This window comes from Coregonus clupeaformis, unplaced genomic scaffold (assembly GCF_020615455.1).
Source record: "Coregonus clupeaformis isolate EN_2021a unplaced genomic scaffold, ASM2061545v1 scaf0014, whole genome shotgun sequence".
NCBI classification, from domain to species: domain Eukaryota; kingdom Metazoa; phylum Chordata; class Actinopteri; order Salmoniformes; family Salmonidae; genus Coregonus; species Coregonus clupeaformis.
The window spans coordinates 683,506-703,394 of record NW_025533469.1 but is presented as its reverse complement, the minus strand read 5'-3'; the positions used below and the strand labels follow the sequence as shown (position 1 = coordinate 703,394).

Genomic DNA, 19,889 nt, shown 5'->3' with positions numbered 1-19,889 from the left:
TGGTCAGTGAGTAAAACAACACTGTCTCTAGTCATTTCTCCTCTCCCATTTTCCCATTTATTTTTGTTGTTTTCATAATCCTTAGGCTAAACCTTTTTTCCATTTTCATAGTCCTGAAACAATATTAAACTAACACAACATTCCCTCCCTTGTGTGTGTGTGTGTGTGTGTGTGTGTGTGTGTGTGTGTGTGTGTGTGTGTGTGTGTGTGTGTGTGCACTCCCTGGATGAGGAGATGTAATCTGATGTTTTGTCCACAGAAACCAACAGGAGAGATCAGAGTCAGAGATTCTCAGTGGTCAGTCTTCCCAGAGTCATCAAACAGACCTGGCCTCCATATTCAGTGTATGTGGTCCTGTCATGTACATTTGTTTTTGTTTACCTCAAGTAAAGTTGATCTGTCAATCATTCATTAATATGTTAATGAGAAAGCATTTAGTCTCTTGCTTAACTTATTTACTTGATTTATTTCAGTTGCTTGAAGAGAATATTATGACGTTTGTGAAGAACGAGCTGAAGATGTTCAAGAGGATTCTTAGTCCAGAACTCCCAGAAGGCTTTGAGAGTCAGAAGCAGGATAAGGAAGTGGTGGATGCTGAAGATGAGAAGCAGGAGAGCAGTGCCAGAGAGGGGGCTCTGAAGATCACACTGCACGTCCTGAGGAAAATGAACCAGAAGGAGCTTGCTGACACACTGGAGAAAAGTAAGAGCTGTCTGCCTCATGTTGAATGCTGTTTTAGAACAAACATTTAAAAGCTGTAGCTAAAGTACAGCTAAAGTTGCTGTGTAACTAAATGATATTGTAGCAGTGTTGAGAGAGAGAGAGAGAGAGAGAGAGAGAGAGAGAGAGAGAGAGAGAGAGAGAGAGAGAGAGAGAGAGAGAGAGAGAGAGAGAGAGAGAGAGATATAAATCAGTCACACCAGTGTGTAATGCATTATAAAAACATTTACAGATTTATACAGACAAGAGAATAAATGATTATAATTTAAACTTTATAAGACAGTCTTACAGTACTGTAGGCATTAAAACAGACATAATATTAATATCCTCTGTGTTATTTCTTCATTCAGATGAGCTTGCTGTGATTTGTCAACGTGAACTCAAATCTAATCTAAAGAAGAAGTTTCAATGTGTATTTGAGGGGATCGCTAAACAAGGAAACCCAACACTTCTCAATAAGATCTACACAGAGCTCTACATCACAGAGGGTGGAACAGGAGAGGTCAATAATGAACATGAGCTGAGACAGATTGAGACAACAACCAGGAAACAAGCAAGACCAGAGACTGCAATCAAATGTAACGACATCTTCAGACCCTTAACTGGACAAGACAAACTTATCAGAACTGTGCTGACAAAGGGAGTCGCTGGCATTGGAAAAACAGTCTCTGTGCAGAAGTTCATTCTGGACTGGGCTCAAGGAAAAGCAAATCAGGATGTCCAATTTGTATTTTCATTCCCTTTTCGGGAGCTGAATTTGATGAAAAAGGAAAAACACACTTTCATTGAACTTGTCAATCACTTCTAAATGGAAACCAAAGAATCAAGAATCTCCAACTACGACAAGTACAAAGTTCTGTTAATCTTTGATGGTCTGGATGAGTGCCGACTGCCCCTAGACTTCCAGAACAACAAGATCTGCTGTGACGTCACAGAGTCAACCTCAGTGGATGTTCTGCTGACAAATCTCATCAAGGGAAATCTGCTTCCCTCTGCTCTCCTTTGGATAACTACCAGACCTGCAGCAGCCAATCAGATCCCTTCAGGGTGTGTTGACCAGGTGACAGAGGTACGAGGGTTCAATGACCCACAGAAGGAGGAGTACTTCAAGAAGAGATTCAGTGATGAGGACCTGGCCAACAGAATCATCTCACACATAAAGGCATCAAGGAGCCTCCACATCATGTGCCACATTCCAGTCTTCTGTTGGATTTCTGCAACAGTCCTTGAACACATGTTGAGTACAGACAAGACAGAAGAGATGCCCAAGACTCTGACTGAGATGTACTCACACCTTGTGGAGTTTCATACCAAACAGAAGAATGATAAGTATCTTGGGAAAGAAGATACAGGTCCACACTGGAATAAAGAGAGCATTCTGTCACTGGGAAAACTGGCTTTTCAACAGCTTGTGAAGGGCAATCTGATTTTCTATGAAGAAGACCTGAATGAGGCTGGCATTGATGTCAATGACGCCTCAGTGTACTCAGGATTGTGCACACAGCTCTTTAAAGAGGAATGTGGGCTGTACCAGGACAAGGTGTACTGCTTTGTGCATCTGAGCATTCAGGAGTTTCTGGCTGCTGTATATGTGTTCCTCTCATTCATCAACAACAATGAAAATCTAATGGCCAAACCTCAATCAACGTCCAGTAACTTTTCTGTGAGGATCAGACACAAGCATAAAGTTACTGTCTACAAGAGTGCTGTGGATAAAGCCTTACAAAGTGAGACAGGAAACCTGGACCTGTTCCTCCGATTCCTTCTGGGCCTCTCACTGGAGTCCAATCAGAAGCACTTACGAGGTCTACTGACAAAGACAAGAAGCAGCTCACAGAGCCATGAAGAAACAGTCAAGTACATCAAGGAGAAGATCAGGGAGAATCCCTCTCCAGAGAGGTGCATCAATCTGTTCCACTGTCTGAATGAACTGAATGACCATTCTCTTGTGGAGGAGATCCAAATCTACCTGAGATCAGGAAGTCTCTCAGAAGAAGAACTGTCACCTGCACAGTGGTCAGCTCTGGTCTTTGTGTTGCTGACTTCAGAAAAGGAGCTGGATGTGTTTGACCCGAATAAATACTCCAGATCAGAGGAAGGTCTTCTGAGGCTGCTGCCAGTGGTCAAAGCCTCCAGAGCTGCTCTGTGAGTACATAAAATGACATTTAAGTACTAATCATCAGGAAGAAATATTCAGTTTAGAGAAAAATATATATTATAATATGTATGTAATATATTATATTATATTGAAAAACTTACTGAATCAATGCATTGATGTTCACATTAGTATAACAATATGACCATACAATTCTAGGAGACGGAAGATTAATCTATATGTTGTTTAAGAGAATAAACCAAATGCATCTGCCATTGTCCTTCTACACTACTGGTGTTAAATTAACAGTGTGTTTGTGAAATCATGATGATCTCTTTGCAGGCTGTCATTCTGTGGACTCACAGAGAAAGGCTGTGCTTCTCTGGCCTCAGCTCTGAAGTCAAACCCCTCACACCTGAGAGAGCTGGATCTGAGTAACAATGTCATGAAGGATACAGGAGTGAAGCTGCTCTCTGCTGTCCTGGGGAATCCCCACTGTAAACTGGAGACTCTGAGGTCAGTATTCCTGTATCACTCAATGAACACACACTCATTGGACACACACACACACAATAATTAATTTAGTAGTGTTTAGAAACATGTTATCTACTGTTAATAATGATACATTAATTCATGTATATACAGTACCAGTCAAAAGTTTGGACACACCTACTCATTCAAGGGTTTGTCTTAATTTTTTCCATTGTAGAATAATAGTGAAGACATCAAAACTATGGAATAACAAATATGGAATAATGTAGTAACCAAAAAAAGTGTTAAACAAATGAAATTATATTTTATATTTGAAATTCTTCAAATAGCCACCCTTTGTCTTGATGACAGTTTTGCATACTCTTGGCATTCTCTCAACCAGCTTCACCTGGAATGCTTTTCCAACAGTCTTGAAGGAGTTCACACATATGCTGAGCACTTGTTGGCTGCTTTTCCTTCCCTCTGCCGTCCGACTCATCCCAAACCATCTCAATTGGGTTGAGGTCGGGTGATTATGGAGGCCAGGTCATCTGATGCAGCACTCAATCCCTCTCCTTACACAGTCTGGAAGTGTGTTGGGTCATTGTCCTGCTGAAAAACCAATGATAGTCCCACTAAGCCCAAACTAGATGGGATGGCGTATCGCTGCAGAATGCTGTGGTAGCCATGCTGGTTAAGTGTGCCTTGAATTCTAAATAAATCACAGACAGTGTCACCAGCAAAGCACCCCCACACCATAACACCTCCTCCTCCATGCTTTACGGTGGGAAATACACATGCCGAGATCATCCGTTCACCCACACCGCTTCTCACAAAGACACGGCGGTTGGAACCAAAAATCTCAAATTTGGACTCCAGGCCAAAGGACAAATGTCCACCTGTGTAATGTCCATTGCTCGTGATTCTTGGCCCAAGCAAGTCTCTTCTTATTATTGGGGTCCTTTAGTAGTGGTTTCTTTGCAGCAATTCAACCATGAAAGCCTGATTCACACAGTCACCTCTGAACAGTTGATGTTGAGCTGTGTCTGTGACTTGAACTCTGTGAAGAATGTATTTGGGCTGCAATTTCTGAGGCTGGTAACTCTGATGAACTTATCCTCTGCAGCAGAGGTAACTTTGGGTCTTCCATTCCTGTGGCGGTCCTCATGAGAGCCAGTTTCATCATAGTGCTTGATATTTTTAACGACTGCACTTGAAGAAACTTTAAAAGTTGTTGAAATGTTCCGTATTGACTGACCGTCATGTCTTAAAGTAATGATGGACTGTCATTTCTCGTAGCTTATTTGAGCAGTTCTTGCCATAAATGGACTTGGTCTTTTACCAAATAGCGCTATCTTCTGTATACCCCCCTACCTTGTCACAACACAACTGATTGGCTCTAACGCATTAAGAAGGAAAGAAATTCCACAAATTAACATTTAAGAAGGCACACCTGTTAATTGAAATGCATTCCAGGTGACTACCTCATGAAGCTGGTTGAGAGAATGGCAAGAGTGTGCAAAGCTGTCATCAAGGCAAAGGGTGGCTATTTGAAGAATCTAAAATCTAAAATATATTTTGATTTGTTAAACACTTTTTTGGTTACTACATGATTCCATATGTGTTATTTCATAGTTTTGATGTCTTCACTATTATTCTACAATGTCAAAAATAGTAAAAATAAAGAAAACCCTTGAATGTGTAGGTGTGTCCAAACTCTCGACTAGTAGTAGTGTGTATATATTCATATATGAATAGATATGGCAGGTTTCAGGACTCTGATGTATCTGAAAATGTTGAAAAAATATATTTTCACCACCAAAGAGTTGCAGTGTGGTTTTAATATGATTTGACTCTTTGCAGGCTGTCAGGCTGTCTAGTCACAGAGGAAGGCTGTTCTTATCTGGTCTCAGCTCTGAAGTCAAACCCCTCACACCTGAGAGAGCTGGACCTGAGTATCAATGACCTGAAGGATTCAGGAGTGAAGCTGCTCTCTGCTGGACTGGGGAATCCCCACTGTAAACTGGAGACTCTGAGGTCAGTATTCCTGTAGTTGGTTAACAAGTGATAACTGTTCACTAGATCCACATGTGTTTACCAGGCACACATAGTCCACACCATATGTGTTTGGACAGTGAAGCTTACAGTTTTACATTTGGTGCTATGCTCCAGCATCTTGGATTTAAGATAGAAAGTTTCAGATTAGGTGACAGTACAGAATGTCACCTTTTATTTGAGGGTATTCATACATATCTGTTTTACTGTTTAGAAATGAAAGCACTTTATGTATCTAGTTCTCCCATTTGAAAAAGTCGTAATAATTTGTACATATTCACTTATATTGTATTAAAGTAGTCATACGTTTAGTATTTGGTCCCATATTCCTTACCTGCAGTGATTACATCAAGCTTGTGATTCTACAAACTTGTTGAATGCATTTGCAGTTTGATTTGGTTGTGTTTTAGATGATGTTTTTCCTAATAGAAACTGAATGGTGAATAATGTCATGTCATTTTGGAGTCACTTCACTTGTATTGTCAGTAAGAATAGAAGATGTTTCTGAACACTTCTACATTCATGTGGATGCTACCATGATTATGAATAATTGAGAATGAATCGTGAATGATGATGAATGAGAAAGTTACAGAGGAACAAGGATCATACCCCCTCTGTTATTGTTAATGGTGAGAGGTTAGCATGTTTTGTTGTAGCCTCTGTAACTTTCTCACTCATTATTATTCATGATTCATTCATGATTTTTCTAAATCATGGCATCATCAGGATTCAGTTAGTAGTGTTTAGAAACATGTTATCTACTCACTTAGACAGAAAATTACTCCAGTCATCATCCACCATTCAGTTACCATCGGGCAAAACATAACCCAAAACACAACCAAAACAAACTGCAAATGCAACCAACGAGTTTGGGACCAAATACTAAACTTTTGACTACTTTAATACACTATGAGTGAATTTATCAAAATACTTATGACTTCTTCAAAAGTGGGGGACTAGATACATAAAGTGCTTTCATTTCTAAACGGTGAAACAGATATGTATTCAAATACCCTCAAATAAAAGGTGACATTATATACTGTCACCTCATATGAAACATTTGATCTCAAATCCAAAATGCTGGAGTATAGAGCCACATTTAAAATGTTAGCTTCACTGTCAAAATAGATATGGTGTGGACTGTATACTCAATACAATCTACCGTAATTTTCGGACTATAAGCCGCGCCTTTTTTCCAATTTTTCGACCCCTGCGGCTTATATAACGGTGCGGCTAATCTATGGATTTTTACAGCTAATGGCCACTAGAAGACCTCCTACATCTATGGATTTTACAGGTTACAGTCCACCAACTTTAACTCTATGGGCTCTATGACCGGTCCGCGCCCCCCACCTTTAAGCGGCGGGCTCCAGCAGGAAAAGCTGGAGGCCGGAAAAGAGTGAGACGGGTAGCGCGCAAAAGTAAAAGTGGAACCGAGAGTGGTACGAGAGACAGAACGAGAGCAAGACAGTTTGTGCAAAGGAAGTTTTCATGCACAAACCCTCATTATGGAAAACAAACGTAGAAATGCATATGATGCAGCTTTTAAGTTAAAGGCAGTCAATCTGGCTGTAAAAGAAGGAAATAGAGCTGCTGCATGTAGCCTTGGCATCAATGAGTCAATGGTGAGACGTTGGAGACGCCAGCGGGAAGAACTGTCTCAATGCAAAAAGTCAAAAAAAGCTTTCAGAGGTAATAAAAGCAGATGGCCCGAACTTGAAGACTTTCTTGAAGATTGGGTGAACACACAGAGAGCAGAAGGCCGAGGTGTTTCCACCGTGCAGATCCGACTGAAAGCTGAAACAGTCGCCACCGAAATGAAAATAGAAAATATTGAATGGCATCTCCTTTAAAGTCAACAAGAAAGGGTGGATGATGGAAAGCGTAATGAATGAGTGGCTGAATGAGTGGCTGAATGAATGGCTGAATGAGTGCTACGTCAAGCGCCCTGGAGGATTCTTTCACCAAAAAAAAGCTTTGCTCGTTTTGGACAGCATGAGGGCCCATATAACGGATTATGTGAAAGCAGCCATCAAGAGCACAAACTCCATTCCAGCTGTGATTCCTGGGGGCACAACGAAGCATCTGCAGCCACTCGACATCAGTGTCAATCGTGCGTTCAAAGTGGCACTACGCGTTCAGTGGGAGGCGTGGATGACTAGCGGCGATAAATCATTCACCAAAACTGGTCGCATGCGAAAAGCAACTTTCGCTCAAGTTTGCGAGTGGATCCTGATAGCGTGGAGGAGTGTCAAAACATCCACGATCATTAACGGGTTCCGAAAGGCTGGACTGCTGCGTGATGAAGAGGAGGACGCCGCCACAGCTGAGGCCCTTCAGAGGCTGTTCGATTCTGACAGTGACGAAGAGGAGTTCGTTGGTTTTGAGAGCGTCAACGAAGGAGAGAGGAGAGTGGCTGACGAAGCCACCCTGAGCCTGTTCGTTTCCGACACTGAAGATGAGGACTTTGGTGGTTTTAGTACGCAGGAAGAAGACGGAGATGAGGATTAATGACTTGACTTTTCTGGTTACAGCCGTGTACTGCACCTTAGCCTAAAAGATGAAGACGAGGATTAATGACTTTTCTGGTAGGCTGATTACCGTATATTTTAAGCAGCCGTGTTGCTGCAACTTTAGGTTTACGCGCTTACTGTCGTGTTACAGGCACTTTATTTTGCACTTTAAAAAAAACACATTTAATTTAGCCATTGATATTGCCTCGTCAAGCGCTGTAAGCTTTGTTTTTTGTTATGGTACTACTGTAGGCTATAATGTAGATAAATATTCAAAGATGTGCACACTTTTTCAAGGTTTTTCAAAAATAACCAAAGTTAAGTGGTTAAATGATTGTGACGCTATTACCGTATTTTCCGCACTATAAGGCGCACTTAAAAGCCTTTAATTTTCTCCAAAAACGACAGTGCGCCTTATAATCCGGAGCGCCTTATATATGGATCAATTGGTTAATTGGTTGATCCATGCTGGTTGTACACGCCGCTCAAGGCGCTCTGTCAAAATGTTTCAGTATGAAAAACCAATAAAAACTATTTAATAATAATGAAATGTTTCAGTACGACTGGTACACTACAGAGCCGCACCGCTTGCAGCATTACGGCTACCGTTGTCAGTAAACACTGGTACTGTGCTTACTCACAGTCCCACACCACTTGTCTGTGTATAAAGACCCCAAAATGGCAGCTTTCAAGAGACACGCTTACGACGCAGAGTTCAAGCTCAAGGCTGTCGGTCACGCAGTAGAATATGGGAATAGAGCAGCAGCGAGAGAATTCAACATTAATGAATCAATGGGCTGATATATCAGTCTCAACTGTGGTCCAAGCTTTCACGAAGGCAGGAATAATCTCTAAACTGCCAGGCAACAGCAGCGACACTGACTGGGATAATGACGAGAGGGAGCCGGGCAGGTTGGATGCCGTAGTCGCCCAACTGTTCAATTCGGACACTGAAGAAGAAGAATTCGAGGGATTCGTGGACGGGGAATGAACTGAAAAAGTGAGCTTTACGTGTTATACGTAACTGAACAATGTTGAGTTATGCACTAACGTTTGATTTAGTGGTATCAGACTGTTTCTTTTACTATGTGTTTACTGAATCAGGGAAAAGTTCCCCTCCACGTTTGGGAGAAGAGTGAGCAAGGCTGGGAGATATTGTTAATATGCACATTAACGTTTGAACAACGTTACCATGGGAGTGAACGGAGTTGTCAGAACGCTTAATCCAGGCTCTGTCGTAGCTGGCCGCGACCGGGAGACCCATGGGGCGGCGCACAATTGGCCCAGCGTCATCCAGGGTAGGGGAGGGAATGGCCGGCAGGGATGTAGCTCAGTTGGTAGAGCATGGTGTTTGCAACACCAGGGCTGTGGGTTCAATTCCCACGTGGGGTATAAAAAATAATGTATGCACTAACTGTAAGTCGCTCTGGATAAGAGCGTCTGCTAAATGACTAAAATGTAAAATCTAAATGTTAATAAAGTTTGACTTTATCTGACTGTTTTGTTGACATTCCCTTTAGCACAGCTCCATCTAGTGGATGCATAACGCAACCCCAGTCAATCGTTTGACTATCTTCTATTCTATGCGCCTTATAATCCGGTGCGCCCTATATATGAAAACAGTTCTAAAATAAGCCAGTCATTGAAGGTGCGCCTTATAATCCGGTGCGCCTTATAGTGCGGAAAATACGGTAACTAATTTTGCTGGAAAACGTTATGCAAATATGCAACTTGTTTGTTGAAATGTTAATAAATGGGAGCTTCCTCAAGCAGCCATCTCTTTCCCGACAATCCCCTCTGTGCACGAACCCTTACATATGGTAATTAAACATTAAAACACCTGCGGCTTATAGTCCAGTGCGGCTTATATATGTACAAAACATTCAATTTAGCTGCTGCGGCTTATACTCCGGTGCGCCTTATAGTGCGGAAAATACGGTAAATCTGATACCTCACTGTCTGTCTTTTGACTGATAGTGCTTTTTAAACTGGTCTGGTCAGTCAACTCAAATATTCGTACTATACATGTTTCTCTCTACAAGCAATATTATGATCATTTCTAATAATGATACATTCATTTATGAATGGATATGGCAGGTTTCAGGACACTGATATATCTGAATATGTTGTAAAAATATACTGCCACAATTTTCACCACCAAAGAATAGCAGTGTGGTTTTAATATTATTTGACTCTTTGCAGGCTGTCAGGCTGTCTAGTCACAGAGGAAGGCTGTGCTTCTCTGGTCTCAGCTCTGTGGTCAAACCCCTCACACCTGAGAGAGCTGGATCTGAGTAACAATGACCTGAAGGATTCAGGAGTGAAGCTGCTCTCTGCTGGACTGGGGAATCCCCACTGTAAACTGGAGACTCTGAGGTCAGTATTCCTGTAGTTGGTCAACAAGTGATAACTGTTCACCAGATCCACATGTGTTTACCAGGCACACATAGTCCACACCATATGTGTTTGGACAGTGAAGCTTACAGTTTTACATTTGGTGCTATGCTCCAGCATTTTGGATTTGAGATAGAAAGTTTCATATTAGGCGACAGTACAGAACGTCACCGTTTATGTTATGTTAATGGTGAGAGGTTAGCATGTTTTGATGTAGCCTCTGTAACTTTCTCATTCATTATTATTCATGATTCATTCATTATTTTTATTAATCATGGCATCATTAGGATTAATTTAGTAGTGTTTAGAAACATGTTATCTACTCACTTAGACAGAAAAATAATCCAGTCATCATCCACCTTTCAGTTACTATTGGGCAAAACATAACCCAAAACACAACCAAAACAAACAGCAAATGCAACCAACAAGTTTGGGACCAAATACTAAACTTTTGACTACTTTAATACACTATAAGTGAATTGGTCAGAATACTTATGACTTCTTCAAATGGGGGGACTAGATACATAAAGTGGTTTCATTTCTAAATGTTGAAACATACTTGTATAAAAATACCCTCAAATTAAAGGTGACATTATATACTGTCACCTCATATGAAACATTTGATCTCAAATCCAAAATGCTGGAGTACAGAGCCACATTTAAAATGTTAGCTTCTCTGTCAAAATAGATATGGTGTGGACTGTATACTCAATACAATCTAAATCTGATACCTCACTGTCTGTCTTTTGACTGATACTGCTTTTTAAACTGTTCTGGTCAGTCAACTCAAATATTTGTCATATACATTTTTCTATCTACAAGCAATACTTTGATAATTTGTCATTTCTAATAATGATACATTCATTTATGAATAGATATGGCAGGTTTCAGGACACTGATATATCTGAACATTTAAAAAAAATATACTGCCACTATTTTCACCACCAAAGAATAGCAGTGTGGTTTTAATATGATTTGACTCTTTGCAGGCTGTCAGGCTGTCTAGTCACAGAGGAAGGCTGTGCTTCTCTGGTCTCAGCTCTGAAGTCAAACCCCTCACACCTGAGAGAGCTGGACCTGAGCTACAATCACCCAGGAGACTCAGGAGTCAGACTGCTCTCTGCTGGACTGGAGGATCCACACTGCAGACTGGAGAAACTCAAGTATGTAGAGGGTTTATGTCAATGTTCATATCAGACATGTTGGAGTTATCAGGCTAGTTAAGACAAACATTCTGACCACCACGTGGACTAAGTTATATAAAGACTGTGTGTGTGTGTGTGTGACCAGTGTGTGTGTGTGTGTGTGTGTGTGTGTGTGTGTGTGTGTGTGTGGGGGTGTGTGTGTGTGTGTGTGTGTGTGTGTGTCCAGTGTGTGTGTGTGTGTGTGTGTGTGTCCAATGTGTGTATGTGGGTCCTTTGTGTGTGTGTGTGTGTGTGTGTGTGTGTGTGTGTGTGTGTGTGGGTCCTGTGTGTATGTATGTGGGTGTGTGTGTGTGTGTCCAGTGTGTGTATGTGTGTGTGGGTCCAGTGTGTGTGTGTTTGTCCTGTGTGTGTGTGTGTCTAGTGTGTGTGTGTGTGTGTGTGTGTGTGTGTGTGTGTGTGTGTGTCCAGTGTGTGTGTGTGTGTGTGTGTGTGTGTGTCCAATGTGTGTATGTGGGTCCTTTGTGTGGGTGTGTGTGTGTGTGTGGGGGGGGGTCCAGTGTGTGTGTGTTTGTCCAGTGTGTGTGTGTCTCCAGTGTGTGTGTGTGTGTGTGTGGGTCCAGTGTGTGTGTGTTTGTCCAGTGTGTGTGTGTTTCCAGTGTGTGTGTGTGTGTCCAGTGTGTGTGTGTCCAGTGTGTGTCTGTACAGTACACACACTGGACAAACACACAAACACTGGACACACACACACACACTGGAAACACACACACACACTGGACCCACACACACACACACTGGACACACACAGACACAAACACTGGACACACACAGACACAAACACTGGACACACACAAAAACACACACACAAACACTGGACACGCACACACACACACTGGGGTCACACACACACACATTCACACACACACACACACACACACACGCACTGGTCACACACACACAATGGACACACACACACACACACACGCACACACACACACACACACACACACTGGACACGCACTCACTCACAATGGACACACACTGGACACACACACACTGGACACACACACACAAACACTGGACACACAAACACTGAACACACACACACACACACACTGGACACACACACACTGGACACACACACACACACACACATGCTGGACACACACACACACACTGGACACACACACACACTGGACAGACACACGCACTCACTCACAATGGACACACACTGGACACACACACACAGGACACACACACACACACACACGCTTGACACATGCCCACAAAGGACACACACACACACACACACACACTGGACACACACACACTGGCCTCACACAAAAAACGTTAACACACACAGAGTTATACAGTGGGGAAAAAAAGTATTTAGTCAGCCACCAATTGTGCAAGTTCTCCCACTTAAAAAGATGAGAGAGGCCTGTAATTTGCATCATAGGTACACGTCAACTATGACAGACAAATTGAGAAAAAAAATCCAGAAAATCACATTGTAGGATTTTTTATGAATTTATTTGCAAATTATGGTGGAAAATAAGTATTTGGTCACCTACAAACAAGCAAGATTTCTGGCTCTCACAAACCTGTAACTTCTTCTTTAAGAGGCTCCTCTGTCCTCCACTCGTTGCCTGTATTAATGGCACCTGTTTGAACTTGTTATCAGTATAAAAGACACCTGTCCACAACCTCAAACAGTCACACTCCAAACTCCACTATGGCCAAGACCAAAGAGCTGTCAAAGGACACCAGAAACAAAATTGTAGACCTGCACCAGGCTGGGAAGACTGGATCTGCAATAGGTAAGCAGCTTGGTTTGAAGAAATCAACTGTGGGAGCAATTATTAGGAAATGGAAGACATACAAGACCACTGATAATCTCCCTCGATCTGGGGCTCCACGCAAGATCTCACCCCGTGGGGTCAAAATGATCACAAGAACGGTGAGCAAAAATCCCAGAACCACACGGGGGACCTAGTGAATGACCTGCAGAGAGCTGGGACCAAAGTAACAAAGCCTACCATCAGTAACACACTACGCCGCCAGGGACTCAAATCCTGCAGTGCCAGACGTGTCCCCCTGCTTAAGCCAGTACATGTCCAGGCCCATCTGAAGTTTGCTAGAGTGCATTTGGATGATCCAGAAGAGGATTGGGAGAATGTCATATGGTCAGATGAAACAAAAATATAACTTTTTGGTAAAAACTCAACTCGTCGTGTTTGGAGGACAAAGAATGCTGAGTTGCATCCAAAGAACACCATACCTACTGTGAAGCATGGGGGTGGAAACATCATGCTTTGGGGCTGTTTTTCTGCAAAGGGACCAGGACGACAGATCCGTGTAAAGGAAAGAATGAATGGGGCCATGTATCGTGAGATTTTGAGTGAAAACCTCCTTCCATCAGCAAGGGCATTGAAGATGAAACGTGGCTAGGTCTTTCATCATGACAATGATCCCAAACACACCGCCCGGGCAACGAAGGAGTGGCTTCGTAAGAAGCATTTCAAGTTCCTGGAGTGGCCTAGCCAGTCTCCAGATCTCAACCCCATAGAAAATCTTTGGAGGGAGTTGAAAGTCCGTGTTGCCCAGCGACAGCCCCAAAACATCACTGCTCTAGAGGAGATCTGCATGGAGGAATGGGCCAAAATACCAGCAACAGTGTGTGAAAACCTTGTGAAGACTTACAGAAAACGTTTGACCTGTGTCATTGCCAACAAAGGGTATATAACAAAGTATTGAGAAACTTTTGTTATTGACCAAATACTAATTTTCCACCATCATTTGCAAATAAATTCATTAAAAATCCTACAATGTTGTTTTCTGGATTTTTTTTCTTCTCATTTTGTCTGTCATAGTTGACGTGTACCTATGATGAAAATTACAGGCCTCACTCATCTTTTTAAGTGGGAGAACTTGCACAATTGGTGGCTGACTAAATACTTTTTTCCCCACTGTATATGCTGACTGTGTGTGTGTGTGTGTGTGTGTGTGTGTGTGTGTGTGTGTGTGTGTGTGTGAGTTCAGGTGTATCCCTCAATGACTGTCTGTTCTTCTGCTTACCGCTACAGTGTGGAACATGGTGGAGAGAACACAATGAAACCTGGACCTAGAAAATGTGAGTGTTGACTGCTGTGAAGAATATGACTAAGAATAAGTCTTCATTCAAGTGAAGTCAAAGTCAAAGACCACCATCATTACTTACTTGGTCATATTAAATATCAGCTGTAGTTCTACAGAAGCAGATATCAGGGACACCAAAATTTACAAAGAGTTGCTTTGACAATGTGTGTGTCTGTGTGTGTGTGTGTGTGTGTGTGTGTGTGTGTGTGTGGCGTGTTCCTGTTACATTAGAAATGTGTGTGTGTTTGTTCAGGATGTGTGTGTGTGTTTGTTCAGGATGTGTGTGACGTGTTCGTGTTACTTTAGAAATGTGTGTGTTCAGGGTGTGTGTTTGTGTTCAGGGTGTGTGTGTTCAGTATGTGAGTGTGAGTGTGTATCCGGTGTGTGTGTGTTCAGGATGTGTGTGTGTTCAGTGTGTTCAGTGTGTGTGTGTGTGTGTGTGTGTGTGTGTGTGTTTGTTCAGTGTGTGTGTGTGTTCAGTGTGTGAGTGTGTTCAGTGTGTGTGTGTGTTCAGGATGATGATGATTTCTAATATTGTGTCTGGTTTCATCCATCAGATGTCTGTGATCTCACACTCGACCTAAACACAGTAAACAGATTCCTCTCTCTGTCTGAGGAGAACAGAAAGGTGACATGTAGGTGGAGAGAGGAGCAGCCGTATCCTGATCACCCAGAGAGATTTGAGGACTGTGGACATGTGCTGTGTAGAGAGGGTCTGACTGGGCGCTGTTACTGGGAGGTAGAGTGGAGTGGGGGAAGGGCTGGTATTGGAGTGGCATATAAAGGAATCAGCAGGAGAGGAAGGGGTAATGACTGTTGGCTTGGACACAATGACAAGTCCTGGAGTCTGTTCTGCTCTGACAACAGTTACTCTGCCTGTCACAATAATAAGTCCACTACCATAGACTTCCCCTCCTCCAGCTCCCACAGAGTAGGAGTGTATCTGGACTGGCCAGCCGGCACTCTGTCCTTCTACAGAGTCTCCTCTGACACACTGACCCACCTGAACACATTCCACTCCACATTCACTGAGCCCCTCTATCCAGGGTTTGGGGTTCCTGTTGACTCCTCAGTGTCCCTGTAAATAATAACCATGGTAACACTGACACACACACACACAAACACACTAAACACACACACACACACACACACTGGACACAAACAAACACACACACTGGACACACACACACACTGTACACACACACACACACACTGTACACACACACACACTGGACACACAAACACACACACACAAACACTGGACACACAAACACACACACACAAACACTGGACACACACACACTGGACACACACACACATACACTGGACACACACACACACACACTAGACACACACACACACACACACACACTGAACACACACACTGGACACACACACACACTGGACACACACACACACTGATTACACACACACACACACACACACACTGGACACAAACAAACACACACACTGGACAAACACAAACACTGGACACACTCACACTGGACATACAAACACACACACTGGACAAACACACATACTGTACACACAAACACACACACACACATACACTGGACAAACACACAACACACACACACACACTGGACACAAACAAACACACACACTGGACACACACACACACTGTACACACACACACACACTGGACACACAAACACACACACACACACACATACACTGGACAAACACACAACACACACACACACACTTGACACAAACAAACACACACACTGGACACACACACACACTGTACACACACACACACACTGTACACACACACACACTGGACACACAAACACACACACACAAACACTGGACAAACACACACACAAACACACTGGACACACACACACTGGACACACACACACATACACTGGACACACACACACACACACACTAGACACACACACACACACACACACACACTGAACACACACACTGGACACACACACACACTGGACACACACACACACTGAACACACACACACACACACACACACACTGGACACAAACAAACACACACACTGGACAAACACAAACACTGGACACACTCACACTGGACATACAAACACACACACTGGACAAACACACACACTGTACACACACACACACACTGGACACACAAACACACACACACACATACACTGGACAAACACACAACACACACACACACACTGGACACACACACACTGGACACACACAAACACATACACTGGACACACACACACACATACACACACACTGGACACACACACACTGGACAAACACACACTGGACACACACACACTGTACAAATACACACACACACACACACACACTGTACACAAACACACTGGACACACACACACACACACACACATACACACTGAACACACACACTGGACACACACACACACACTGAACACACACACACACACACACTGGACAAACACACACACTGGACACACACACACACTGTACAAATACACACACACACACACTGGACACACACCGGACACAAACACACACTAGACACACACACACACTGGACAAACACACACACTGGACACACTCACACTGTACACACACACACACACTGGACACACACACTGGACACACACACACACACTGAACACACACACACACACACACTGGACAAACACACACTCTGGACACACACACACACTGTACAAATACACACACACACACACTGGACACACACCGGACACATACACACACTAGACACACACACACACTGGACAAACACACACACTGGACACACTCACACTGTACACAAACACACACACACTGGACACACTCACACTGGACACACACACACACACTGGACACACACACACACACTGGACACACACACTGGACACACACACACACACTGAACACACACACACACACACACTGGACAAACACACACACTGGACACACACACACACTGTACAAATACACACACACTCACACTGGACAAACACACACACTGGACACACACACACTGGACACACACACACTGGACACACACACACTGGACACACACACACTGGACACACACACACACTGGACACAGACACACACTGGACACACACACACACTGGACACACACTGGACAAACACACACACACACACACACACACTGGACACACATACACTGGACAAACTCACACTGGACACACACACACCGGACACAGACACACAAACACACATACACTGGACACACACAAACAAACACACACACATACACACACACACACTGGACAAACACACAAACTGGACACACACACACACTGGACACACACACACACTGGACACACTCACACACTGGACACACACACACCGGGGACACACACACACCGGGGACACACACACACTGGACACACGCACACCGGACACACACACACACACACACACACACTGTACACACACACAAACACACACTGAACACACACACTGGACGCAGATACACACTCGACACAGACACACACTGGACACACACACACTGGACAAACTCACACTGGACACACACACGCACACACTGGACACACACACGCAGGACAAACACACACACACAAACCGGACACACACACACACACAAATACACTGGACACACACACAAACACACTTGGGAAACACATACACACACTAGACACACACACACACTGAACACACACACATAAACACACACACACACACACACACACACACACTGGACACTCACACACTGGACACGCACACACACACTGAACACACACACACACACACACACACACACACACACACACACACACTGGACACACACTGAACACACACACACACACATACACACACACACTGGACACACTCACACTGGACACACTCACACTGGACACACACACACACACACACACACACACACACTGGACACACACACGCAGGACAAACACACACACACACACACCGGACACACACACACACACACATACACTGGACACACACACACACACAAACACACTTGGGACACACATACACACACAAACACACTTGGGACACACATACAAACACTAGACACACACACACACACACACACTGGACACACACACACACACACATACACACACACAAACACACACTGGACACACACGCACACACACACACACACTGGACACACACACACACACTGGACATACACACACACACACACACACACACACACACACACACATACTGGACATACACACACACACACACACACACACACACACACACACAACTGGACACACACACACTGAACACACACACAAACTGGACACACACACACACACACTTGATACACACACACACTGGACAAACACACACACACTGGACACACACACACACTGGCACACACACACACACACACACACACACACACACACACACACACACACAATGCTGAACATACACACACACACATTTACATACATTTACATTTATATTTTAGTCATTTAGCAGACGCTCTTATCCAGAGCGACTTACAGGAGCAATTAGGGTTAAGTGCCTTGCTCAAGGGCACATTTACGTCATTTAGCAGACGCTCTTATCCAGAGCGACTCACCAATTGGTGCGTTCACCCTATAGCCTGTGGGATAACCACTTTACAATTTTTTTTGGAGGGGGGGGGGGGTAGAAGGATTACTTTATCCTATCCCAGGTATTCCTTAAAGAGGTGGGGTTTCAAATGTCTCCGGAAGGTGGTGAGTGACTCCGCTGTCCTGGCGTCGTGAGGGAGCTTGTTCCACCATTGGGGTCCCAGAGCAGCGAACAGTTTTGACTGGGCTGAGCGGGAACTATGCTTCCGCAGAGGAAGGGGAGCCAGCAGGCCAGAGGTGGATGAACGCAATGCCCTCGTTTGGGTGTAGGGACTGATCAGAGCCCGAAGGTACAGAGGTGCCGTTCCCCTCACTGCTCCATAGGCAAGCACCATGGTCTTGTAGCGGATGCGAGCTTCAACTGGAAGCCAGTGGAGTGTGCGGAGGAGGGGGTGACGTGAGAGAACTTGGGAAGGTTGAACACCAGACGGGCTGCGGCATTCTGGATGAGTTGTAGGGGTTTAATGGCACAGGCAGGGAGGCCAGCCAACAGCGAGTTGCAGTAGTCCAGACGGGAGATGACAAGTGCCTGGATTAGGACCTGTGCCGCTTCCTGTGTAAGGCAGGGTCGTACTCTCCGAATGTTGTAGAGCATGAACCTGCAGGAGCGGGCCACCGCCTTGATGTTGGCGGAGAACGACAGGGTGTTGTCCAGGGTCACGCCTAGGCTCTTCGCACTCTGGGAGGAGGACACAGTGGAGTTGTCAACCGTGATGGCGAGATCATGGAACGGGCAGTCCTTCCCCGG

The 19,889-nt window shown here is 44.1% G+C and overlaps 1 protein-coding gene across 1 annotated transcript; it reads left to right on the top strand.

Annotated features, from left to right (window-relative positions):
* Positions 1-482: 482 nt before the first annotated feature.
* Positions 483-15,576, top strand: LOC123483032 (NLR family CARD domain-containing protein 3-like; the record flags this gene model as incomplete). Its single annotated transcript, XM_045212443.1, is given in 5 exon segments — positions 483-702; positions 1,071-2,865; positions 5,150-5,323; positions 10,057-10,180; positions 15,097-15,576. Coding segments are annotated over 5 exon segments (2,793 nt in total), but the record flags the coding sequence as incomplete, so codon positions are not given.
* Positions 15,577-19,889: the final 4,313 nt, after the last annotated feature.